Source organism: Siphateles boraxobius, unplaced genomic scaffold, assembly GCF_051911475.1.
Source record: "Siphateles boraxobius isolate OS27281-9 unplaced genomic scaffold, OSU_SipBor_1 18, whole genome shotgun sequence".
Taxonomy (NCBI): domain Eukaryota; kingdom Metazoa; phylum Chordata; class Actinopteri; order Cypriniformes; family Leuciscidae; genus Siphateles; species Siphateles boraxobius.
The window spans coordinates 8,869,016-8,895,382 of NW_027508788.1; the positions used below are offsets into that span (position 1 = coordinate 8,869,016).

At 37.7% G+C, this 26,367-nt stretch overlaps 2 protein-coding genes, 1 long non-coding RNA gene and 1 other non-coding gene across 7 annotated transcripts in view; 1 reads left to right on the plus strand and 3 right to left on the minus strand.

Moving 5' to 3' along the window:
- ankhd1 (ankyrin repeat and KH domain containing 1) overlaps positions 1-20,748 on the minus strand; it is a 60,555-nt gene extending 39,807 nt beyond the window's left edge. For 3 of the 4 annotated variants that reach the window (XM_077233269.1, XM_077233268.1, XM_077233266.1), the window contains exon 1: positions 19,826-20,265. In XM_077233269.1, coding sequence (XP_077089384.1) covers positions 19,826-20,089 — 264 coding nt within the window. In that variant the 5' untranslated portion in view covers positions 20,090-20,265. Of the gene's footprint in view, positions 1-19,825 lie in introns of all 4 variants that reach the window. The other variant, XM_077233267.1, reaches the window with a different exon arrangement.
- LOC143741029 (uncharacterized) lies at positions 9,347-15,937 on the minus strand. Its single transcript, XR_013204931.1, has 3 exons — positions 13,813-15,937; positions 11,223-12,786; positions 9,347-10,735 (listed from the first exon to the last, which is right to left on the minus strand). It is a non-coding gene; the product is annotated as an uncharacterized LOC143741029 (long non-coding RNA).
- A 1,394-nt stretch (positions 20,749-22,142) lies between the features above and the next one.
- LOC143741030 (deoxycytidine kinase 2) lies at positions 22,143-25,134 on the minus strand. Its single transcript, XM_077233271.1, has 7 exons — positions 24,902-25,134; positions 24,304-24,419; positions 24,001-24,194; positions 23,752-23,899; positions 23,530-23,645; positions 23,342-23,441; positions 22,143-22,334 (listed from the first exon to the last, which is right to left on the minus strand). The coding sequence occupies exons 1-7, from the start codon at positions 24,993-24,995 to the stop codon at positions 22,308-22,310; spliced, it is 795 nt and encodes a 264-aa protein (XP_077089386.1). The 5' UTR covers positions 24,996-25,134; the 3' UTR covers positions 22,143-22,307.
- Positions 25,135-25,973: 839 nt separating this feature from the next.
- On the plus strand, positions 25,974-26,055 carry trnas-gcu (transfer RNA serine (anticodon GCU)). The gene has a single exon. It is a non-coding gene; the product is annotated as a tRNA-Ser (tRNA).
- The last annotated feature ends 312 nt before the right edge of the window (positions 26,056-26,367 follow it).

Consider the following 26,367-nt stretch of genomic DNA (forward strand, 5'->3'; position numbering starts at 1 on the left):
TCGGAACAAGATGACGGCCCGGAGAAGTTTGACAATTAAGGCTCGAACATGACGTTTCTGAATGGTTGGTTATTATATTTTCACATGAATAGTTGATTACGATTCTTTTTTCAGGACCAGCTTCTTATCAAAATCAGCTTTATAAGTTACTTCCTTCGTTAATAAAGCAGTCTGGTGAGAAAAGATTTGCGAATCGCGCAAACATGAAAGCATTGACATTGCTCGTGGGGAATATTCCCTTCGAAAACAAAACTCAGCCACTGTGTCTTTAGCGTTACGGATTTAGGAACATCAAAATTACTGCTGTGTTCGTTATTACACCCAAGAACAGACCACCACAATCGCTTAGACGCCATTCTGCTCCAGCGTATCAACAATGACGGACTATGATGACTGACAGCTCGCTCAGGGCAGGAATCTGTTGAAACGCTGCTGTCAATCAACAATCGTGGGAGGGGCGTTCGATTTAGTGACGTCATAAAATCGAACAGCTCAATTTGAGGCAGGGGAAAACATAAGGAGATTAAAACAAAAACACTGGATAGATTTTTATCATTATATGATGGTTGTGTACAGGCACTGCCAACACACATTTCAGTACAATAAACTTGAAAAAGTGCATGTACCATTATATGACCCCTTTAAAAGGAGTCCATTTCAAAGCTCACCAAAGCTGAATTGATAAAATTATTAAAAATGTAATATTGCGAAATATTAAATTTAAAATAACTCATTTCCATTTTAACATTGAATTTATTCCTGTGATGGCAAAGCTGAATTTCTCCAGTCTTCAGTGTCACATGATCTTTCACAAATCAATCTAATATTTGTCAATATATTTGTGAATCTGATTTGTTACTCAAGATATTTTTCTTTTAATTATCAATGTTGAAAACTGTTCTGCTGCTTAATATTTTTGTGGAAACCAGATTACATTTTGTACAACGTGGGGCATGAATCTTTGAATAGAAAGTCCAAAATAACAGAATTTACAAGGTGGTTTTAAAGTACTAAAGTGCACAATGCAGAGCTCATATAATGCTACATGAACTTTGGCCATTACTCAAACAACGGCAGATCAAGTTCACTGTACTACTAATCATTTAAATACTCATATGATGAGAGAGAATCACATTCTCCATAGTATACGTTTTGCCCATGTCTTTGGTTTTACAAGAAACTTTCAAACATCACTCAAATAAATAATTGTCCTCATTCATATCAGATAATAGATCTAACAATGCAGAGTAACCTTGCATGAGTTTTTAATTGTTCCTGTGGTCTGCCACAGAACCCTTCAAAGCCAGTGTGACAACTGATGCTGCTCAAATAATGCCTGATGTGCCCAAAAGGATCACTTCGTTTTTGAAATGCAAATAGAAAGGAAAAGCATGCTTAAATAACCCAGTTGTAAACACTTGCTTCATGTAAACAGAGCAGGAGGCATATGACGTGCATGAAGCATTCAATCAAATTGTGTTAAGCTAAAATCTGTTTGCTATTGCCTGTACAAACTGTTGATAAAGTTCTAGACTACCAACACTCCCACACAAGAGAATATCTGCCCTGTGCTGCGGTTTCGCAGACAGAGTCATATGGAATTTGATTTTGGTTTCTTTACCAATGAGAATGAATAGGCAAATAAAGAATTCTTATTGCATTTACTACATTCATGAGGCTGTCAAATTTTTATATTTTATAATTCAAACAAAATAGTATTACAATCAGAAAAAAGACGACAAACAAATTTCCTGGAAAACAAATTCCATTCATTGAGCAGTCAGTGTGCTATGATTCAAAAGTTTGGGCTGAGTAAGTTCTTTAACTTTTTTTTTTTTTTTAAGAAATTAATACTATTATTCTGTCAGGATGTTCTTACCATTTCAAATGCTGATCTTTTGAACTATTTAGCAAAAAACCCTGAAGAAAATGCATTACAGTTTTATCAAAAATATATGAAGCAACAACTGTTCTTAACATTGATAATAATAATAAGACGAAACATATTAGAATGATTTCAAAAGGATCATGTGACACTGAAGACAACAGTAATGACCGTTGGTGCTCGGTTCCTAATAAATCAGCAAACTTTTAAGCATTTCTGCATGCAGCCAACAAAAAACAAGATGTGCGGCAATTGTCATGTCAACCGCTCTGGTGCCTATTCTGCATACTTTAGTACCGTATTCCACCCACATTGGCAGAAGGACGCACACATTTCACAAGTATTCATGGAAATGAACAAGATGAAAATCTCGTATTTTCTATGAGAAAGAACCAACTCAATCTCAAACCTTGCAGAACAGTTATACAATTTAGGAGACCTTGGTTCTTGCCAACATCTAGGAGGCCACCACCAGAAACACTGCAAAACACAAAACACCATTCTGGTTGTTCTTATAATTATGTGAAGAGATTACCCTTTTTGTGTATTGAAGTATCAAGACCATAGAACTGGGAGGGGTCATACAATTTTAGACAAGATAAATATGAAGGGCTTCCAAAAGGAGCTGACCCAAAAAGCAGGGTGAGTAAGACAGCGAGGCCGGGTGTGGTCAAAGCAGAGCGCTCATCTGCAGTAACAGTAATTAAAAGCATTCAGGAGCATTTGAATGTGCAGGGCTCTGGCGTGGCTGGAATTGTTGCGCTCTGGTCAGACTCTGGGAAGCATCCGTCTCATGGTGTGTGTGTGTGTGTGTGTGTGTGTGTGTGTGTGTGTGAGAGAGAGAGATGAGGGCGTCCAAACAAGTGACTCATTACCTCATCTCTGCACTGAGAGAGACTGCGAGTGCTACACTTCCAGGAAGAGGCGAGAACTGGAGGAGGCGGCACAATTCCTTTATTACACACAAGTACCCAGGGCTCGAATTTCGGCGCGGGATTGTGGGCATTGCGTATCATTTTAATAATTCCTGCAGGTCTTGCATTTATAATGCGGGAAATTCCTGCAAACATTCATTCAATCTAGCATGTAGGTTATATGAGTAAATTTAACCTAAAAGATTATAAGATAAAATCAGTCATTTTAAAACCTTCTGCGAGATGCAATTTCACAAACAGCATGAGTGATTCAGCGTTGCCGCCAATGCCGCGTCTTCTCTGTCTCTCAAAATGGGTTGCACAAGGCAAGCCAATCGCGCTGCAGCTGCAGGGGGCGATTCTACACTCTCGCGTTTCCAGGAGTCGGGACAATTGATGGAAATGTAACTTGCACAATCGGGCCATTGTATCGTCACTAAGGTTTATAATTTGTACGTCTTTTTAAGTCTTACCTATTTAAACATTCAAGCGATTTTTTTTTCGGATTCTTTAACAGTCAAGTTAAAAGCACACAACATTGTCTAAATACTGGTCTTGGTGAGTATTCTCTCAAACACAGTTATGTCTTAAATAAAAATAATACAAAAAGAAAATGCATGTGACACTATAATGAAAACAGTACGGTCCGTTCACGTTACGTCTTTTGCGTGCTCAAGTTCAGCATTTATTCTTTGCTGAAATGTCTTCATCTTCATGGAGAACATGGCTCATGATTGCTTAGCAACGGGGAGCCCTTTTTAAAAGAGGAGAAAGTGGCGCAGACTGCGTTTTCCACGCAACATGTGAATGGATCCGTGCACTAGCTCTTAAAGTGAGAGTAGCCTAAAATGTGTCTGTCATTATTGTATATAAAACAACAGAAGATAACATTAATTGTAAGGAATCAGGATTAATAGCCTATGTATTCAAATTATACAGCAGGGGTTCTCAAACTTTTTGGGACCAGGGACCCCTTAGAGCGGAGAAAAAATTCCAAGGACCCCCTCATAACAATAAATGTCTGTGATTAATATGCTTAAAACTATTTGTACTCTTAAATGCCACTGGAATTAATTGCATTATAATCTTTTTCACCCTAAAAACTTAAGACCTGTTTTATAGTACAGAAACACATGTCAGTTTAAATCATGTTGATACCACTTATATACTTGTAAACAGTGGGTCTTTCATTCAAATTGCATTTGGACTCAATAGCTTTTACACTAAGTAATTTATCCTTAAAGCTTTTATAAAATCAACAACAAGACAGCAAGCACCGGCTTGTTCTAATAAAACCAAACATTAAAATTCGCTAGATTAAAATTAAAACATTAACATTTTACATTAAAATAGTTCACCCAAAATGAATTTTCTGTCATCATTTACTCACCCTCAAGTTTTTCCAAACCTGAATGAGTTTCTTTCTCCTGCTGAACACAAAAGAAGATATTTTGAAGGATGTCAGTAACCAAACAGTTGATGGACCCCATTGACTTCCATATGTTTTTTTTTTTTTTAAAGTACCAGAAACTGTTTGGGTTACCCACATTCTTCAAAATATCTTCTTTTGTGTTCAGCAGGAGAAAGAAACTCATTCAGGTTTGGAACAACTTGAGGGTGAGCAAATGATGACACACTTTTTCATTTTTTTGGGTGAACATTCAATTAAAATAACATTTAAATTATGTAATGTTACTTAACGTGCATCAACTTTAAAATAATGAACTCATTGCACCTTATATCAATCGCAGAACAATCAACAAATCATAACAGAATTAACACTGTTGCAGAACACATCCTAGTAATTAAGTTAAACCAAACTTTTATTTTGGTGGGTTGTAGTGAATAAAAGTTTTGTATTGTTATTATTTATGTAGGCCCAGTGGCAGAATGTTTTTAGTAAAGCCCCGAATATTTTGCTATCTTGTCTTTCTCATAGAGCAAAACAATTAATCAGAAAAACAAATGTGAATAAGATTACAGCTGCCGTGATTACCTAATCATGAAAAGTGCATATAACAGTTTTATTTATATTTTTCCCTTTGCATTAAAGGTACTTACAACGTGCTTTTGTAGCATTGAGCATTGTAGCCAATCACAGACATGTCTTTTAAACGCATCGGCCAATCAGAGACATTTAAACGCGTCGCGTGCTGAAGATGTGTTTTGCGCGAGCTCACCGAGTTCTACACTTTTCGCAAACCTGTCATTATTATTGGCAATAACCTTAAGATGCAAATAAGAGATTCACTGCAATGTATTTGATATTCTTGATGCTGCTCTGATGCACTCCATTACGCACCACTCTGTTTGTTGGATGACAAAAAGTTCAGCAGTCTAGCTCATCAATGTCAAAATGATTAAAGAATGCGGGGCTTATTACCGTTCACAGAAGGATGTTAACAGTGAACGAACACCTGGTAAAATGTAAGTCGATAAAGATTTAATATTTGACAACTGTAATTATTTCACTAATACAATAAGCCTTTCTTTTTCTTTATTCCCTTAAATCACTTTTATAATCAATTCATTAATTTAAAGAAAAATACCCAATTTTAGTTTGGGCTAAAGCCCCGAATATCCACTGACTGACCCTAGAACCGCCCCTATTTTTGTATCAAATTAAATGCTGAAACGTTCTCAAAGTGACTCATATCTGGAGATGACGCACTTGTGTAAAGGCAAAAGGCTATTTGAAAGGCTGATAGGCCTATGCCGCCTTTCAAAGAGAATGAAAGCCCGTGTCCGCCATATAAAACTATAAAAAAGCTAGGCTAATTGTGACTTAATCCCGACTTTAAAGTCACAATTACCTTTTCTTTTCTTTTTTGTATTCAGTGGCGGAAACGGGCTTCCATTACAAATGACATAGGCAAGCTACTAAACGTCTTAAACAATATTAATTTAAAACAGTTTAAATAAACTGACGGATAAAAAAAAAAGAACTGAAAAATATAAACCTAGCCTCTTAACTTTGATTTTACAACTAGGCTACTGTATATTCGCGGATTCACTGTTCTCTCAGGATATGCGCGCATGTTTGTGGGGGGAGAGAAAGAGAGAGCAGGAGCGCTCTGCCAAGAATTTCCCAGATGGTCTCACTGGATTCCGCGATTCCGTTCATAGGGTTCTAAAATTATTTTCTCGGACCCCCTGGCAACGGGTTTGAGAACCACTGTTATACAGGACTACAAGACTATTCCGGGATATTTTACATTTCATTACTTTTCTCCATTTCTGTAGTATTTCTGAATACTAGTGTTAGACCTAAACATTTCTCTTCATTTCATGTATTTATTTGTGCTACTTTTTTCCAATTTAATTTAAAGATTGAAATCAAACTTCCTTTTGTTGTGTAAACAAAAAAAATTACCCCATTGTAAAAACACAAATACAATAAGTGAGCAAATATTTAGGTAAACATTTTTTAAAATTGTCTAAAAAAAATCCCCCCTCATAAAAAATAAAAAAAATCCCCTGAATACCTGACAAGACATGTCTGGTGGTTGCAGACAGGTTAAGGGCTGGTAACCCTAAACCATTACGAAAACAATAGGATGACTTGGTGAAATCAAAAACACTAGCTCATATTCCTACACCTTGAGGTGTCGTTAAACAAAGTGCTTTTACTCAATATCTTCTTGAGATGGGAAAAAATGACAGTGAAAATTAAGCCATGCATGCAGGAAACCTGGCAGAGAGACAACAATAACATACAGTGTAGGGGTGGGCGATATAGCCTCAAAATTCTATCACGATATTTCAAGAATATTTGCGATAATGATATTTATGACGATAAACATTTTTTTTTTTTGTTGAAAATTTTCTTATGTTTATCTCGTCTAAATGTTTGCTCACTCATTCCGTTTTTACAATGTGGTAATTTTGTTGTTAAGAGTTTACACAACACAAGGAAGCTTGATTTCAATCTTTGAATTAAATGTTAAATGTGTGTAGGTCTAACACCAGCATTCAGAAATACTACAGAAACATAATAAAGTAATCAAATGTAAAATAACACAGTCTTTTAGTTCTGTTTCCTGATTAAATTAAATACATAGGCTAATAATTCTCATTCATTACAATTAAAGCTATCTTTTGTTGTTTTGACGACAACATTAATGACAGACGCATAGCCTATGGCTGCTGTCACTTTTACAGCTAGTGCACGGATCCATTGCTGTTTTCATTATGCTGTCTGTCACACTGTCACATGCGTTTTATACATAACCGACTGTGTTTATGAGTATACTTACCAAGACCGGAAGTTATACACAATTTTGCGTTTTTCCATTTAAAGCGATATAATCCGCAAAAAATAACTTTAGTTTCTCGCGAGCTGTACTCTATGTATGCACGCAGTGCAGCTCTCTCAGAGAGTGCGCGAGTAGCTTACTGGATAGTTTAAAACCGCTTGAATGTTTAAACTGATAAGAATTAAGAAGACTTGAAAATTATAAACTTTAGTTACGATGCACTGATGGCCCGATTGTGCAAGAGACCATTCAGTCATGTCCCGACTCCTAAACACGCGCGAGAGAAGACGCGCGTCGGCAGTCCCGCTGAACACTCACGCTGTTTGTGAAATTGCTAAATCGTCATCGGAGGCTGACAGGCTGCTCTCGCGCTCAGACAGGTGTTGTTGTTGTGCGTGCTAGGGAACGTAAATGCGCCATACGTCATCGCGTCGCTATATCATTGATATCGCAATATGACACTTTTTTATCATGTAAAAATGTATACCGGTATTATCGTGGACGGTATGATTTGGCACACCCCTAATACAGTGTGTAAAGTCCAAAACAGCAACTCGTCCACAACAGTTCTGCACAACATATGACCCGTGTCAGCCAGGTTCATTCAAACTAATCACAGCATATTTATCTGCTTGTGTTTTGAGAGACATGTGGATGAGGAAAATCAGAGGGATAACATTTAGTATGGACATGCTCTTCAGATAAACACAGAATATCTGATGAAAAGCATGTGTAAGGTATTGGTCTATCACGTGTATACTAAAAGAAAAGTTCCCCCAAAAATAAAAGTTGTGTCATTATTTACTCTGTGTTGTTCCTAACCAGTTTGATTTAATTTCTTCTTCAATTCATGCAGTTATTCACTATTAATCTGAGCTGCAACAGACACTAAATTGCATCTTCACATTTATATATGGCACAACAAACAGTCACAACAATGATGCAAGATATTCTTGGTTCTTGAGAGTCTCGTAACTGATCATTACGTGAGAAATATAAACGGGCATATATTTAAATCACACAGCTGATATTGGTGAGCTGAAGACAACGATATTACAAAAATAACTTACATTTCAGTCTGTTCTTCTCACATATTTCAGTCTGTTCTTCTCACATATTTCAGTCTGTTCTTCTCACATAACGTTCTAACATGACTTTAGAAGACTGGAAATATAGCACATTAGTCATATAGACTTTTTATGGTATTTTATGGGTTTTTAAAAGCTTAAAAGCCCCTGGTCACCTTACGCTTATATTGTTTGGAAAAGAGCAGAGTAAACATCCTCTCCAACATCTCATTTTGTGTTCTACAGAAGACAAATTCATTCGGGTTTGGAAGAACATGAGGGTGAGCACTTTAGAATCACTTTAAATGTATTGGCTTGGAAAAAAAGGGCTAGCAATAGTGAATTCAGGGCTGGGACAAATAAATCAGCCCTGGAATTTTGTCCCAGACCGTCCCACTACATATGATCATAAACACCACCGATCTTTGCACGCCGTTGAATTTGTATATTAGGGATGGGCATTTTTAAAAAATATTGTACTCGAATATTTGGGTTCATAAAAATCAAATATTATTATATTAAATATATTAATGTCATTCGAGAAAGACGCTATTTTTTAAGTTTAAAGGTTTTATCAGTGATTTCTGGCCCAAAAATAAATGTCTAATCTTTCCTAACGATCCGCTAGCTGCCCGCCCCATAAGCATGCCGTCCAAAAAACGCGTCTCTGTAGGCAGCCTAGGCTCTGAGATTTGCACACAAAAACAAATGGGTACAACCACCACTCAAAACCAAAATAAACAGTGTTCCAACCAATCACTGACAGGGGCGGGTGTTGCTCCGATTTCGCATCCAGCCGTGCACGAGCGCAAAACCTCACAACACCCGCCTCACTAAACAAGCTTACATTACGCAATATACACAACAAGCTTACTATATATCTTAAGGTATTCTTTTAGTTGAAAACATTTAACAATATGTGTAAGCAAGAACAAAAGCATTTAAGCTCAAGCAGTGCGAACGGGAAAAAATACGCTAATAAAGCAGACTGTGCAGCTATCGCACAGAACGTACATGCGCTCGAGTCGTGTTTATATTGTTATCGTGTTTATTATCGTGTTTATATTGTTTCACGTTCATGTTGAGAAAAACAATATCCACATGCTCGAGTGAGAAAACGCGTTGCAGAGACAGACGTTGCAGAGACAGTGTGCAAAGTGAAGTTAATAACAGCACTTTACGTTCTGTTCTTAAACGGGTCACCCTCAACGAAACTTAAAGGAAGCTCTCTCAGTTTAACTTCGTTCAATAGGGTGTCAGATTTCTATAGAGCCTTTCAGGCGAAAACCCGGATAAAACACCGTAAACAGGCCTTAATATGTGGTTAAAAACACACAATCTGGCAATACCAGCCACCAGTGTCACACCGCCGCATGCGTCATCAAAACAAAGCATCAAGGAGGCGTCGTATGATCATTTAAACGCGTTTTATGACAAGGTCGGTGAGGATGGGAAAAATCGTACATTTCTGTGCAAACTTTGCCCGCCGATAAAATAAGTGCTGTCCTTGGTTCTGTATGGGCTGTGGCAAGAATTTTGAAAAATAATAGCTCGTAGCAACATATGGAAAAAAAGAAATATAAACTAGTTCAAAATTTGGAAGTATGAACTTTGAACTTTCATTTTAAAATTTGTGAACTGAACTTTGAACTAGTTCATGTAGAAAGTGAACTTTCCCAACACTGTATGTATGTGTATACTATATATTTATTTTTTTATTTTTTTAAGTACAAGATGTATCGGTCCAAAAAGCACGTCGGCTCGGAAGTGCTCGGTCTCCCCGATGGCCAGTCCACCCCTGGTGGTCCACCGATAGTTTTTCCAGGTTGCGTCCTTTGCTGGAACGGCTGAGAAGTGTGCGCAGTCATTACACAGTACGAGAGCAGTCTCTAGAGGCCAAATAAAAACTATTACTGGCACCGCGTGTTGTTTATTATAACACGTGAGACTGCGCACAGCACTGAGAGCGCTGACACTACAGATGAGCATTTAAAACACTGAAAGCGAAACGGTATGAATACAGAACACTACAGTCCATGTTGCAATATCATTATAAAGTAATTAATTTGCTGACTAGATGCTGCATTAGCTGAGAAAGAACAGCATTAAATTTGCCATCAATGACTGTGAAGACTAACATTAGTACCTTAAGCGGTAAAAACAATGTGGAAATCACGCAAACCTGACCCAAATGTTTAATATTGCAATTGTTACTATGTAATTCAATTTATATCAAGTGGGAACCACCCTTTCTCCCTTTCTTTCTCTTGAAACCTACACGGAAGTGAATTAAACTTAAATTATCGACTGCCCGATGAGGCTGGATGCAAAAGTGAGTCAAATCTGTATCTCCCCCACGTTAAAATGCCCAACTTTACAGCAGAAAACAATGTTTACACCCTGGTGCAAAAAGTGGGTTTAGTTATATATAGCTAATTTTGGCCTTCATGACAACTGTGAGGGGGGTGAATTTTTTTACAACTCATCCGTTTAAATTATATTAAGCCTTAAAGTTCTGCATAATTAAAGAGCAACATGCAGGTTCAATTTATTTCTGAATTAATACTTTAAATTGTCTGCAGAGGTATTTTAAAAACACATATGTAGAAATTACTAATGAAATCTCATTTGATATTGAGATTATGAAAATGTACTAGGCTTTGGAATACGCCTTTCCCGCTATAGCAACGCGTCATATGACGTGGGCAGAGGTAAATAAAAGAGCTCACGGTCAGCTTTCTCATTGTTGGGTGTTGGTGTAGTTAGAGCAGTATTGAGAGACAGAAAATTTTAGATTGAGTTTTAGAGAAGCCATAATGGTAAATTATTGTGTTTGTGCTAGTTGCACGAATTCCAGCCTGTCAGGACATCGTGTCCATAATTTTCCTTCTAGGAAAAAAAGTCTTTTCGGTCTTGGGTGCGTTTTGTGCAGGTGAAGAGAGCAGACTTCACTGCCGCGTTTGTTACCACACACTCGGTCGTTTGTGGCGCACATTTCACTCCAGAGAATTATCGACCTGGAGATTTGATGGATTCTCGGATGGGATTTTGGAGTAAGGACCACGTGAGGCTGATTACTGATGCTGTTCCCTCGGTGCACTCGCTGGAATCAAGTCCACCGTCAAAGTTTACACCGGATTTTGGCGCGGGCGGGACTGGAGGACCAAGTGCTAACGGTAGCAAACATTCTGTGCAATGAAAACGAGCACTTAGAGTAAGTCCTACCGCGTACTGGAGTTTTATACAGATATGACTGTTATGCCGCTTTTCCACTGCATGGTACGGTACGGCTCGCTTTAAATGGTATCACTAACTGCAGTTGAAAAGCAAACCGAGCTAAAGCGCAGTCGTACCACGCAGTGGAAAAGCGAAGCTAACAGAACCGTACTGAGCCATACCATGCAGTGGAAAAGCGCCATTAGACTGTTGCTATTGTAGCTTAGGTACTGTCATAATTAATTTGTTGTTATGGCATGGTATTTAGTCAATGTAGATAGTGCTAACCAGCTTGGATGGACTGCATAATCACTGTCAGCGTAGAATATGAGAAGACAAAACGTTGCTGGCTTAAATTAAGACAATCTAAATGGATGTTTAATCAAGAACAAGGTCGAACGTATGTTTGTTAAAGCAGATTTATTGCAAAACACCAAGGTACTAGCAATACAGTAGATGAACCAGCTTTAGCCACGGTGCTAACTTACATGAACTCACCAAGTCACTTGCCCTATTCGCCACTGGTTTTCTTGACACCACAACTCTACTTCTCTCCTCTGCCCATTGTTCCTCCCCCTGATCTCCCCCTGACTACTATCTCGCCTAGGAGGCTCATAATTATAGGCCTGTGGGCTATCATAAGCATGTTCGTCCACATCGGAGAACTCGGTTTCTTCATTCGCATCCATTGTAATCTGAGCTTCAACTTGACCAGACTCCCTCATCGATCGTCACTTCCGGTTAGTGCTTTACAGACGCGGAACTTATTTTATCACAATTTATCTCAAAATATCGTTAATGGCTAAATATAAATTACTCCAGTTAAGAAAATCTAGTTGTTCTATCATCAACATACACTATGCTATATAGGGGTTTCCAACCTGCATGTTGCTCTTTAAGGACGTGGCCACTAGAGTGACAGGTGGATTGTCGCTGCCGTCACTCCTAGCCGTTTGGCTGTGTCACGTCAGCTAATTCCAGCTGCTTAGCTTGGCATCTATGCCGTGTTTGTGCTTTTTCGGGATTATTTCATACAATTTAATACACGCATTATACCTTCGCCCACGCTTTTGTATTCCGTCGTTGCTGCTTCTCTAGCCGCAGTACGCCCACTACATCCACAGCTTTTATAAAAATAAAAATGATTTTGCATATAAACTTTAAATTCTTTCGCATGTATAGCAACGAGTAACTAACCCTTGCACTTAAATACACTCTGAACTACACAATAGTACAAAAACTAATTAGAGAGGATCATATACAAGTCTCATAAAAGTTTAATTAAGTCTATTTCAAATCTTTCATTTATGTCTAAAATACTAGAAAAAGTTGTGTCCGCCCAATTGTACTCTTTCTTGAACGAAAATGATATCTATGAATAATTTCAGTCAGGATTCAGACCGCACCATAGCACAGAAACTGCGCTAGTTAAAATTACAAATGATATACTTTTAGCTAGGGATGGCCCGATACCGATACTGGCATCGGGGATCGGGTCGATACTGTCCTCATGTACTCGTACTCATAAAAATTCGCCGATACCACGCCCCGATACCACGTACATTTTGCGAAACGAAACTGGCCGCCGCGAGTGCTTTGTCGAGGTGAACTGAGGCATAGGGACGTGCACTCCCAACGCAAAAGAGTGCGGCGCGGCACTAGATCTGATGGCCGAGCGCGAGCGGTAATGCACTCACTCTGTGTGTGCGGGTTCCGGGAGAATAAAACGATTCGCGGGACTCCCGCAAACTAGAAATATCTATGAATACAACATTTTAAAACTAATAGATTTTCATTCATCTGTTGCAGAAAAGCAAGAAGAACAACTAAAACAAAATAGAAACGATTTACAGGCCAGAGTTTCTATTCATAACATGTTTGCAGAGTTGAGCGATGTAGCCAATCACAGACATGTGTGTTGATTTCTTGAACGCAATGGCTAATCAGAAGCATTTTAGATAAACTCACCTCACAGCTCAAAACTTTTTTGTTCAGTGCTGAATTCTGTATGCTGGCAAATCCTCTAATTATAACAAACAAAGTGTGGATATTATGAAAGATTCATTGTGCAGTCAGCTTCATTGATAATAACAGATGTGTGAGATCGCGATGAATTGTCAGCTTTTTAGGAATTAGACTATTAAGGGAGCGCACTTTGGGCGCATTCAGTCATGTCAGACCATGCACGCAGTAACTGCTTGCTTTTATGTTAAATTAACAGTGGTTTGTGTGTTAATACATTTATTATTTTACTCATTATTATTTATTTTTAGACTTGTTAAAACAAGCAGAGAAGAAAATAAAAACAGTCTTCTAACCTGTGTTCTAAAATAGTCTTCTGTCTTCTTTTCTGGGAGCCTGTAGTTACTTTTGCGGTAGAAATATCGGTATCGGTACTCGATATCGGCAAGTACACAAATGTAAATACTCGTACTCGTATCGGTTTGAAAAAAATGGTATCGGGCCATCCCTACTTTTAGCTCCTGACCAAGGCCGTATCTCTATACTAGTTCTACTCGTATTAGCCAACGTTCGACACAATAGATCATAAAATACTCTTGGATCGACTACAAAAATACACTGGTGTTCAGGGACAGGCATTAAGCTGGTTTAGATCGTACTTATCAGACCGTTATCATTTTGTCTATTTAAATGGGGAAAAATCGAAGATAACGTCAGTAGACTATGGAGTGCCGCAAGGATCTGTGTTAGGCCCTCTGCTATTCTCAATATATATGCTGCCACTTGGTAATATTATAAGAAAACATGGAATTAATTTCCACTGTTATGCTGATGACACTCAATTATATATCTCATCACGACCAGATGAAAACACTAACTCATCTAAAATGACAGTGTCTCAAAGATATAAAATGCTGGATGACGTGTAATTTCCTGCTACTTATTGGTCCAAAAAACTACCCACAAAACCTCGTACTATACAATTTTAATTTAGAAGGATGTCCTGTTACTTTATCCACTACAGTAAAAGACCTGGGTGTTATACTAGACCACAACTTGTCTTTCGAAAATCATATTTCATTTGTTACAAGAACAGCCTTTTTCCACCTTAGAAACATTGCTAAGCTACGTAACATGCTATCTGTTTCTGATGCAGAAAAGTTAGTTCATGCATTCATGACCTCAAGACTAGATTACTGTAATGCTTTATTAGCTGGTTGTCCTGCATCCTCAATAAACAAGCTACAGTTAGTGCAAAATGCAGCTGCTAAAGTTCTTACTAGGTCAAGAAAATATGATCATATAACACCAATTTTATCATCTTTACACTGGTTACCTATTAAGATCCGTATCAATTACAAAGTATTACTACTGACCTATAAAGCCCTAAATTGTCTAGCTCCTGTGTATTTAATGGACCTTCTATCGCCCTACAATCCATCTCGTTCTTTAAGATCACTAAATTCGAGGCTTCTGGTCATTCCTAGGATATCTAAGTCCACTAAAGGAGGGAGGGCATTCTCGCATTTAGCTCCTAAACTCTGGAATAGCCTTCCTGATATTGTTCGAGGCTCAGACTCGCTGTCCCAGTTTAAAACTAGATTAAAGACGCATCTCTTTAGTCAAGCATTCACATAATGCGTACCTTTTATACCACTGTTGAATCAGATCGAATGCATTAATATTATGAACAGCAGCTATGCTAATTATTTCCCATTTGCTTTTCTGCTGTTATCTTGTAAATGGCGTTCGTCAGCTCCAGTTTGTATCCAGCCTCTCACGGAGACTTCAGATGCCCCAACACCTGCGATGACATGACTAAACGCCTGTGAAGAGACGAATCGACGCCGGTGATATGTTATGCCCTAAATTAATACATGATTAACTAACTGTATTTTTCTATGTACATTTCTGAAATGCACTTGCTGTAAAGCTGCTTTGAAACAATGTGAAAAGAGCTATACAAATAAATTTGAATTGAATAATTCCGTCTGTTTAATTAATGGTAATAATTTTTTCCAAAATCACTCGCTGTTTTTGACTGAATTACTTCAGTATCTTTATTAATAATCAATTTATAGTTAATTCATGAAGACTATAGAGTTCTTTATTTTTTACATTTGATTCAATTTCTATAGTATTTCTTAAGACATGTCAAATAAAACTGGGCTACTGTACCTGAAAAACTTAGTTTAGCCCATTGAATTTGTATATTTTTTCTTTTGTATTTGTACGGTTTATTTTCATTTTATATTTGAAAAAAATCTTATTTTTGAATCAAGGAATTTAATTTATGTACTAAGTAGTTTTTTTATTTGTCTCAGGACTGCCTTGCTTTATTACAGAAGACTGCCAGTCATTTGAGTAATGATTGCAGTCAGCTTAAATAGAATTTGTTTACAATTAATTCAGTGAGATTTTTTTCTTCTAGACTGATTAAACTGTCTACCGCAGTCAAATAAGAAAAGTAACAAAACCGTAAACTACAATCAAATCCATGCACATATCTCGAATCAAAATACTCAAAATTGAGAATTCTTTTTGATTTTTTATCGTGACCTCGAGAATTGATTAGAATGGAATCATGAGGTACTAAAAGATTCCCACCCCTATTAAACAGACACCACAAATACATGTTGCACTAGCCATGATCTAGGCTAGAAGGATTGCCAGGTTTGTATACGATTAAATCTGCAGTTTTCCCCAAAAACAGGGAGTTAACATGTAACGACTGTCTAGTTGACTCCCTCTTCAGAAAGCAATATGCAATTAATTAGAAAACACATGCTGTGTCATAGGCCACAGTCATGTGTATGGTCTTGGTCATTATATGTGTTAAGAAAAAAAGAAAGAAACACACACACTAACAAATGCTCACAAGAAATACCTTTTTATGTTAGGAGTTTCCATAAGTCAAAAATATTATGGTGTAATATTATTTTCATAAGACATTAAGATAAAAAGATGTTAATGAGGGATTCAGTAGAGGACGAGGACTTAAACTCAGTAAATGCAATGCAAACTTTAATACTAAATGTGTTTTTTTCCCTATTCTCCTAAGAAAAAGCATTTTGACATGAGAGCAGAAAGGGGCAATTGTCCGCTACAAGTATGCTGCTCTTTTCATCTGACATTTTTAATATTTTTGACTCAGATATTGATTTAACAAAGAGTCTCTGAATGAACCCAGAACATCACTTCTGAGCCTGTTAATATACAGGACATATAGTGGGTTTCCACATGTTGACTAGTGTGTGAAAAACACCACCACACTCACAAGAAGTGATTAGGGCCCTGTCCACACGGAGACCCATTTAGCTGTATACGTACAAATTTTGTATTGTATTGGCATTTCATCCAGACGGATCCGGCGTTTTGGGACACTAAAACCGCTACTTTTTGAAACCGGGACCCAGAGTAGATAAATCTGAAAACGTCACCCTTGCGTTTTCGTGTGTACGGCCAATCCGTACAGTTTGTGAAACGATTATGTCATCACACCACGTGTCAGCATTAGTCACACACCGCTACATCGCACGTAACAGCAACAACGGCGGACTATATGCTTGTGTTCGTGCTGCAGAAGCTACTGAGCCAAAATTTTCTGTTGCTATGCTACTACGGTGAGCAATCTTCGCCTTCACCTTGCTGTCGTGTTGAGTTCGTATAGAGCAAGCAAAGGTTATGTGCATGCTCCAAGTTTGAAACTTCTCCTTGTTTAGTGTATCTCTGTGGCAGAATTACAGCGTCATATACTGGTCTGGCATGTATACTACATCGTTTTCAGTCGGTTTCAGTGTCATCATGCGTGTACGCATATATTTATTGAGAGGACGCCATGTTTACGAAAAAGAATTTAGAACAAGAAGAAAAAGATTGGATCGGGAAAGCTCTGGTTTCGTGTGGATGTGGCCTAAAACAGTGATTCCATACAATTTAAATTGCCTTTAAAATATCCCATGACCTTAACATTTCATTCATTTCCTAATATTCCCAGATTTTCCAGAACCATGAATATAGCTCGCAGTAGAGGCCTATATTAAGAGAACAAAATCACGGTCACAATTTAAAGTGACAAATAAGATACAAGGCTATAAAATTAATGAATGTAATGTAACAACTTCTCACATGATCCTGCTTCCAGGTCAGATTGAATATTCTGATTCAGCTATACTTTGGGTTGCAGAATGACTAAACTTGTTTTTCACATACATGATTACATTTCTAAACACATTTAGTCTAATTTTAAGTCATAAAGCATAGAGCAGACTGACTCATGAAGCAGAGTGACCCAACAGGAAGTTCATGTAGAGTGCCAGAATTTGTGGGAATGCGGGTCCTACCTGAGCTTGTCATCATCTATGTGTACCTCCACTGACTTTAATACCCCTCCCCCTAAATTCCAAACAAATACCAACAACACATGGGGAGGGGGCAACCATTACAAGTTATAAAAGGCAACAACAGACACACCCCTGTACTCCAGACAGAGAGGGGGGGGGGGATCACATGCAGCTCTGAAATACAACGGTGTATGTTTGTAAGCGTTTCAGCACAGCTTACTCACCGAGAACTTCATTTGACTTCAGTCATTTACATTAAAACAGGCCTACGGTAGATCTGCAGCCAACAACGCATTCATATTTTTACTTCACACTTGGTAGTGGAGCAAGTATGCGATATACCAATAGACACGATAAAGAAGAAATTTGTCAACCGGTAGAGATTGCGGTTATGGTCTCATGATATGCTTCGTCATGAAAGTCTATCAGTTGTATTCGTTTTTAAGACATGCCAGTTAAATTAATAAAAAAATGGACACACTATAAAACAAAAACGTAAATAAAATGGTAGCAACATATTTTCTTCCACTATAGTAATGTACATCCAAGTGCAACCAATTATAAAAATAAAAAAAATTGATTTATATGCATCGGTTTTTGATATGTGGCCGTTGCACAGAAACTTGCAGAAGCGGGGTTTACGTGAAATAAATGATTGGAGAAAACCAGAGAGAAGTCTGTCGTTTACACCCGAGGATCCAGATATTAATAAAATAGAATCCATTAATAGAATAGAATCAGATGAATAAGATCTGGAACATGCATTTAGAAAATAGACAGGGTAAATTTTTAAGTTTTAAAAGCGATTTTTTACAGATCAAGCCCCAATTTGCCACGAAAGAGAACTCAATTTGGTATCAACGCATAGATCGACCTGGAAAACAAGTATGTTTACTTAATTTGCATCTCTATTCTATTATATTTATTTGTCCTACAGCTCGTAATTACTTTTACCAAATTTGGTGTTAATAATTTCAATACTATCTAAACTCTTGATATCGCAAAAACCTAATTTCTATCAAGCAAACTATATTGTGATACATCACCCACCCCTACACATGCATTCATTTTAATCATGCAATTCTTGCATGGCAAATCCATGTCATCAGTCAATAAAAGGTAAATCCATACAATCCTTTGATAAAAATTAAGATTCAGACCATACCTCTGGAAGGCTGTTTGAGTATTACAAATGCTTGAATAAAGTGGAAGCATGCACTTGATTCTATTAGACGTTGCTGCAGTTATAAAAAACCTTCCTAAGTGGGATTGATAATTAAACATCTACAGGACCCAACAGGTGCATCTTGATGTACAAACCCACATGACAAGTAGTCCTGAAGCCCAGCGCCACACTTCATGATCACAATGGCTAATGATTGCCCCTCTGACATCAAATAATAAATATCTAATCCTAAAGCTTGTTGTTTTAACATTTGTGTCCCATGAAATTACAGAACCTGCTGTGTTGTAACATTTACATGTCTTGAACCTAAGTACAAGTACTGACACTAAGGATATGTGAACGTTATAACATCCTGCATCTACTGACACAGATGTCAGATCTAAGTCAAATCTTAAGTTTACCAACACAGTGCAAAGGCCTGGCGAGGCACCGTCACGCAGATAAGCTTTGCTAAAAAGCTAATATTTCCAGCTAATATTTAGATACGTACCAAGAGCCACTTAGCCTCCCGGCTAGCGATATTTCTACATCCTTCAAAATGACTGTCATTAAGACGCGACGTGTGATAAGTTACACTTTAAAGGTGTAAACTCAAGTGACAAGTGGTTGAAATCTGTGAAATTATTTGGGATGGCTAACTAGCAGACGATGGCGTTGCCCCCTGATGTTCTCTTTAGGCCCAAATCGCAGCCTTCATCTGAGCCCGTGCTAAGCTAAGCTAACTCGCCTGAATATGAGCTATTTAGAAACGCAACTGGCAACGTGGGTCGCGCGAAACGCTACTGAAATAGTTGCTAACAGCGCTCCGCGCAAAGCTGTTGTTGTGTGAATGGTGTCAAAAGTGGGACGTGATAAGTCGGTCTCTTTAGATGAGGTGATTAATTCCAGGGTTTTGGTGGGTTGGGAATGAAGCCTATTAGGGCTAGCAGGAGTTAGCATGTGAGCTAGCACACACACACTCTCTCTCCACTTTCCTGCAGGCTGACTCGCTCTCACCTCAGACACCTCATCCTCGTCGCTGCCGGATCCGGGGCCTGACGATAAAACCGCGGCCGCTGTGAGTTTGAAATCAAGTCTGTCTGTGGTGGGCCCGCCAGCCTCGCCGAACAAGCGGACTTTCTTGCCACCAAGGCCCCCGAGTCCGGCTCCTGGTGTAGCTCCAACCCCCATCCCTAACGCAGGGGAACGCGGAGTCACCGAGTCAATCTCGTCCTCGAAGCCGTCCGTCAGCATTGCCGTCCCGGCTACTGCATCCTGCATACTTTCCTAAATAGTACGTCTATTTATGAAGGTAATGTTGTCTTTTTACTTTCTTTGGGGTTATATTGTTATAAAATAATTACGTTTTACTTCAGAAAAATCCTCAAACTCTCCTGAAGCGAGAAGAGAATCTCTTTCCCCCAAGCCATTAACTTTCTAACAACCTACCCTACTTCGTTCCATTTGTGTATTGTCCCGCCCTTGTTCAAAATATGCGTAGGTTATTGGGCGCGAGAGTTAAGTACTGGAACCTGATTGGCTGCAATGCACGCTACTCAAGCGAACGCACGCGACGTCAAGGTTGGTTTACAAGAGGGCTTTAAGATTTAACGCCAGGAAACATCCTTTAGTAAAGACGATTGGACGCGGGTACGCTTGTCACAAATTCCCGCCCTCTCGATACGCCTATTTTTGTCTTTATCGAGAAAGTAGAGGTTAATTTGTTTCAGAATCATATTTAGGAAGTTTTGTAAATGTCCGAGGTCTAATGTTTACAGTAACGCGATGCTAGATGCATCAGATTAGTCGGTCACTAACTGTCTAGTTATTTAATAAATATAAAATCTAATGTGTTGACTGTTAAAAGTGTAGCTGTCATCTCTTTGCGTCCGATGTTAAGCAACTCTAACTATTTAACATGTAAGGACAACTGTGTCAATAACATTCTGTTTAGAGGAGGGCGCGACCGACCTGGGTGAAGCAATACCCGGATTTCTCTGGAAGATTTAATTATGGGACTTGTAGTTTAATTTTGACTTGTATATAATATTGTACACAAAGGATAATATCCTTCTTTTCCTGGAAAATCGTATTTTTTATAGGGATTTTTTTCTTCACATTCTTCTGCATAAAACTATTTAGGCTCTTATATTGGTACAGAAGCTGTGTTCGACTTGGATGCATTTAAAAAATACTCCATGGAATTATTTAAGTCTATGGAAAGCTTTTTCTTGGCAGTTAAAACTGAAAACTAATTGGAAGTTATTCAAAATCAGATAACATTCTCCTGCATTGAAAGCCAAATTCAATGTTCACAATAAACTCTGTTTAGATGGCAATTGTAAGCTAAACAAAGATTTTAGACTTTAATAATTTGACATTCTTGATTTTGAATGTGAAATATTAGAACAATTAGAAGACAGTGGTTTAATATTTTTCAATAACAGACAGTGGTTTAATGTTTTTCAATAAACAATGTGACATTTTAATATTCCTAATAATAAAACTCAGTTTGATTACATGCAAAAGGTTTTTTAGGTGAAAATTTTTGTTTAAATCACTTGTTTCATCTATGTGCACTGCATACATTGGCTTTATGAGTGAGCTCATAATATCGTTCAAAAACAAAGTTTCTTCATTTTGAGTCTAAAATATGAATATGGGCCACAACCTTAGTTTGACATATTTACATGCCACAATTATTCCTGTTCATGATTACGGTATTGCAAATGTATTTCATTGTTTCTCATGTCAAATGAGCTGTCGGGATATGCCTCAATGACATTTAAAACAGTGATACATTTCTTTAATTTTATATGGGTAAACCAGTCTGAACATAGATAAAATTAACCTGGAATTTGGTCATAAATGAATTGCCTTCACTGACCATGAAAGCCGAAAATTATGAAACCAATCTTAATTATAATAATGAACTTAAAATCACAGAATGAGCCAGCAAGTCCTCATTACTGAGTGAGTCAGCATTCTGACAACCAGAATTAGAGGTATAATTACAGGAGTATGAAATATTTAAGAACAAAGAATATCGAATGCAATTTTGAGATTTTTTTATTGCCACTTTTCAGTTGAGTAAATCATAATTTTCAAAATGGCCTTTCCTATGTCTGTGGGAACCCTGTAAAATGAACTTTAATATTTTCCCTTAAGGAATAGTCTTCAGACCTAATGACGAAACGTATATAAATACTAATCTCTGCACTAAAAGCCAATGGTTTCATATTGGACTGTATATGTTGTTTGTCCAAAAATGTCCTGCACTTTACATATGTCCTGTCCTGCTTCAGTTTCCATTGCAGAAGAGTTTTTAAAAAAATCTGTGTAAAAAATGAAGTTTTAATTTTATTCAAATACATATGTACAACAAGCTAAATAAAAAATACAATCATAAATTCATTCAAATGATCAGAGACATGAATCCAGAATAATGTGAGGAATCAGCAATGTCCATCATTCACACAGATCAATTTACATTTAGAGGCTACAAGGTGCTCAGAAACTCCTTCACCTGAAAGAAAAGGAAAAAAAAAAATCAAATCATGGTAATTCTAAAACACTTTACCGATAGGCCTGTTTCACTCTGGACGAGTAAGCAGAGCATTTTTTCCCCAGCGCCCATGTTAAAGGGATAGTTTACCCAAAAATGAAAATTCTGTCATCATTTACCCTCAAGTTGTTGCAAACAGTTGTGGGGCATCATTGACTTCAATAGTATTTTGTTCCATACTATGAAAGTCAATGGTGCCCCACAATGGTTTGGTTAAAAACATTTTTCAAAATATCTTCTTTTGTGTTCGGCTGAACAAAGAAATGTATAGGTTTGGAACAACTTTAGGGTAATTAAATGATGATTTTTATTTTTGGGTGAACTATCCCTTTAACAAATTTAGACTATTCACACTACACGCTGAGGCAGCTTGTAGCAGGAGCTGAGCAGAAGCGGCAGTGCCACGATTGTTTTGGCGTGAAGTCTATGTTTGCTACGCCGCTTACGCTGGATTAAAGCCACAGTGCGTTGTTCTCATTCAAAATAGACTTGAGTTTAAATTTCATCATAAAATCGTATAAGTGAGGTGTTCTATGTTTCACAATCACCAAATGACAATCAGCACTGTGAAAAAATAAAATACATGAAAATATTGACAGGAGTTTTTGCCCAAACTTCAAAAGTCTGTTTAAATTATTAAAACTAGAGGTATCTTAACGTTAAGATTACATTTATCATGTAACCTACATATATACAGCATGTTATATAAATATGTGTGTGGGACAGTAGAAGAGGAACATTGTTGCATTGCAGCAGAGTATGCCCATCATAAATCAAAGCACACGAGAACATCTGAAAAACTTGACAGAATGGATGATACTCGTCAGTATTTGCAGAAAAACACAAGCTGCGGTTCATCTGCACACTACAAACGCTGCCTCCGCTCTGCTTGCGCATCCAGTGTGAAACGGGCATAAGAGGCAAAACTCTTAACGATGGCATTTGTCCACAGACCCATTTATACGTACCTTGTCAATTACACCTTCTTGCTTAATTCTGTCATTTTTAAAATCCTCATTTACATCCAGGACCAGTATTGGCAGGTCTTTAAGATACTCAAAATCCAACCTGTATACGACAAGAGATCCATTTAGATAACTAATCAGTGAAAACAGCTGAAATACAAGTTTTAGCACATATTACGTTGACCACTAACTTTGTGGTTCGGTTGGACAGCCAACACTCGTGCTTATAATGCAGCTTCTCCAGGTATTCCAGTGGAATCCCCTGTTCCTCCTCTCGCCCTCGGAACTGAAGGCGCTGCATACACCTCTGCAGATCATGCGTGAAATCAATGAATCATAGTATATCCTTGCATTTACATCACTTTCATATTACTACAGGTGATCCATTCAACATGTAGGGAGCTGCTAGATACCTCGGGATCAGCGCGAAGATAGATCATGGCGTCCAGCTCAATCTGGGACTCAAACTGAGTGAGGAGCCACGAATGCCAGTCTTGGTAGATGGCCCACTCTGTCTCATTCAGATCTCCAGACTCAAAGAGGTTGGAAGCAAACACATATCTGGAGGTTTCAAAACATTAACACTTTTTAAGATCAATACCATTTTACATGTCTTTTTTTTATTGTCTTATAAATTGTTGCGAGAAACTGTTTGTATGTACCGATCACTATAGACAGAACGCTCAAAGAACTGGACCGGTTTCTCTGCCTGCTGAAGTTTGGCAGAAGGAGGCTGAAGCTGTGAACGGACACGACTCAGGCAGGCGTAGGTCTGGAAAGTGTAAGACCAGCGGCTGGGCTTGTCATATAACATCTGCAGCAGGTTGCCTCCACTCTTCTGGGATGTGCTGAGCTCCTACAAGGTTTGATTGGGATATATTATTTAAAAAACTCCAATTAACATTTGAGACTGAGTTTGAAGACACTCCTTAATAAAAACCTCTTGTATAAGACACATGCTGTACCTCATACTCGTTCTCTGTGGTTTGTACATTGCACCACTTCCCAATGGGCTCTGGTATGACCTCCCATTCCTCTGACGCCCGATCCAACAACCGAACAAAAGTTGACTTGCCTGCCGCTGTTGCACAGACAAAGGTTTTAAAATTCACAATACCAAAATAAACAATCATAACTTGTGCTGTCCCATAATTATCAAAGATTAAAACAATTCCCTAATGTTTATATATTTGTATTAATTAGCCTGGTTGGCATGGCTCTGCAACTTATGAAAAAACATCCTTTACTTGTCAACAGTTCTTTGAGTTTTTTGTTTAAGATTTCGATTTTTTTTAAATGCTATGACCCAACGTGAGGGAAGTTTGATGAACTATTTCTAAACAATTCAGTCATAGTTGATGGTTGTGAAGCCTCACTCTACAAAATAGATACAGTATTTGGCGCCAACAGCACTACTGTATAACAATACAAGAAAACTCTCGTGCATACCGGTATTACTGGTTCGTTTAATAAATAAATAAACGAACGTGTTAAAAACCCTTACATGATATATTAAGTGGGTTTTATGTTATGTATATTATTTCGTTACTTAAAGCAACTTACCAATGTTTCCCTCTATTGATACCTTCAATGCCCTTTTTTCGAAACTGAGGTCAACGTCGAGGCTTGAACAAAATCTCTTGGGAGGAGTAGCCATTATCGTATAAAATGCTTAAATAAATAAACAAACCACTTGATTTGTTTTATTATTATTATTATTTAAAGTCTAAAACCAGCTTAAATGTTTCCGTGCGCGCCTAAACAGTTTGAACTGCTTGAAATTCGCGGCAAGCTTCACATGGTCAGAGACGCGGGGAAGGGCTCTATAGTACTCTTTGTGTGATTGGCCAAGCCCACAGAAGCCGCTGTTTCATTGGTTGTGACGTTGATAGTGCGCTCAGCTGCTGCTGACTTCCCTGAGATGTTTCTTTTCCTGTTCTTTATCTAGTAAACGGAGACTAATAAATGCGAGACAACGTTAACCTTTCAGATCTTTAAATTATGTAAACCTTGATGGTCAATGGTAAGTGATCACAGATGTGGACAGAGAGATCCACATTTTAGATATATTTTAGATAGATCAATTTACAAATAAATCATTACTATTAATTACATTATTCAGCTGAATCATACAGATGAATAATATATTTAATAATAAATGATTACACAATAAATCGTTTTTAAGCTTTGAATATGCTGGAGCTAACTAGTTTCCATATAAGTTACGGCATAGGAAATGGGTAATGCTATAATAGGGTACTATTATATAAATATAATATCAGTGTGGCCAGTAGAGGGCAGCATGGGGCTACGGTTACACGAATGTCAAGCTAAAATTTTCCAAGTCAAAAATTATTTGATGTATCAGTGTCTTCAAAGGTTTTCAAGAGCCGTTTCGTGCTTTCAAGAATGCGTTTTTATAATTGCTAATTTTAATGTCTGTTTAGTGTTTACTAGAACAGTGTTGCGGTAGCGGTTTAGCAACATATCATGGAGACTAAGGTGCTTAAACGCATTTAGTAAATTAAAGTTTTAATATTTACATAAAATGAATACACTAAAGTCAAATTGAATGTATGACATGAGTTAAATATGTCCTCTTTTATTTATAAGCACAAACACGCTTAATCTGTATGACGAGGTGGCCGAGTGGTTAAGGCGATGGACTGCTAATCCATTGTGCTCTGCACGCGTGGGTTCGAATCCCATCCTCGTCGGATTGTACGTTTTTAAGGAGTTTGTCAGTAATGACGTACCAGGCAGTATTTATTTTCATAAATTCTATATATTTTTATTACACTAGAAAACATTAAATACTGTTTCTTTATTCCTGCAATTTCATATATAAACGTTTTTTAAGATGAAAACTCAATCATATTACCTCTTTAGTAGCATTGTTCTTTATTTACTTTTACTTTCTTGAAGGATGACGTCTATGCAGCCAATCAATTTAAAGCAATTCCTTAGTGGATCAGCTTCCCATAGATTAAATGTAGACAGAAATACATTATGTAATGACAGATTGTTTT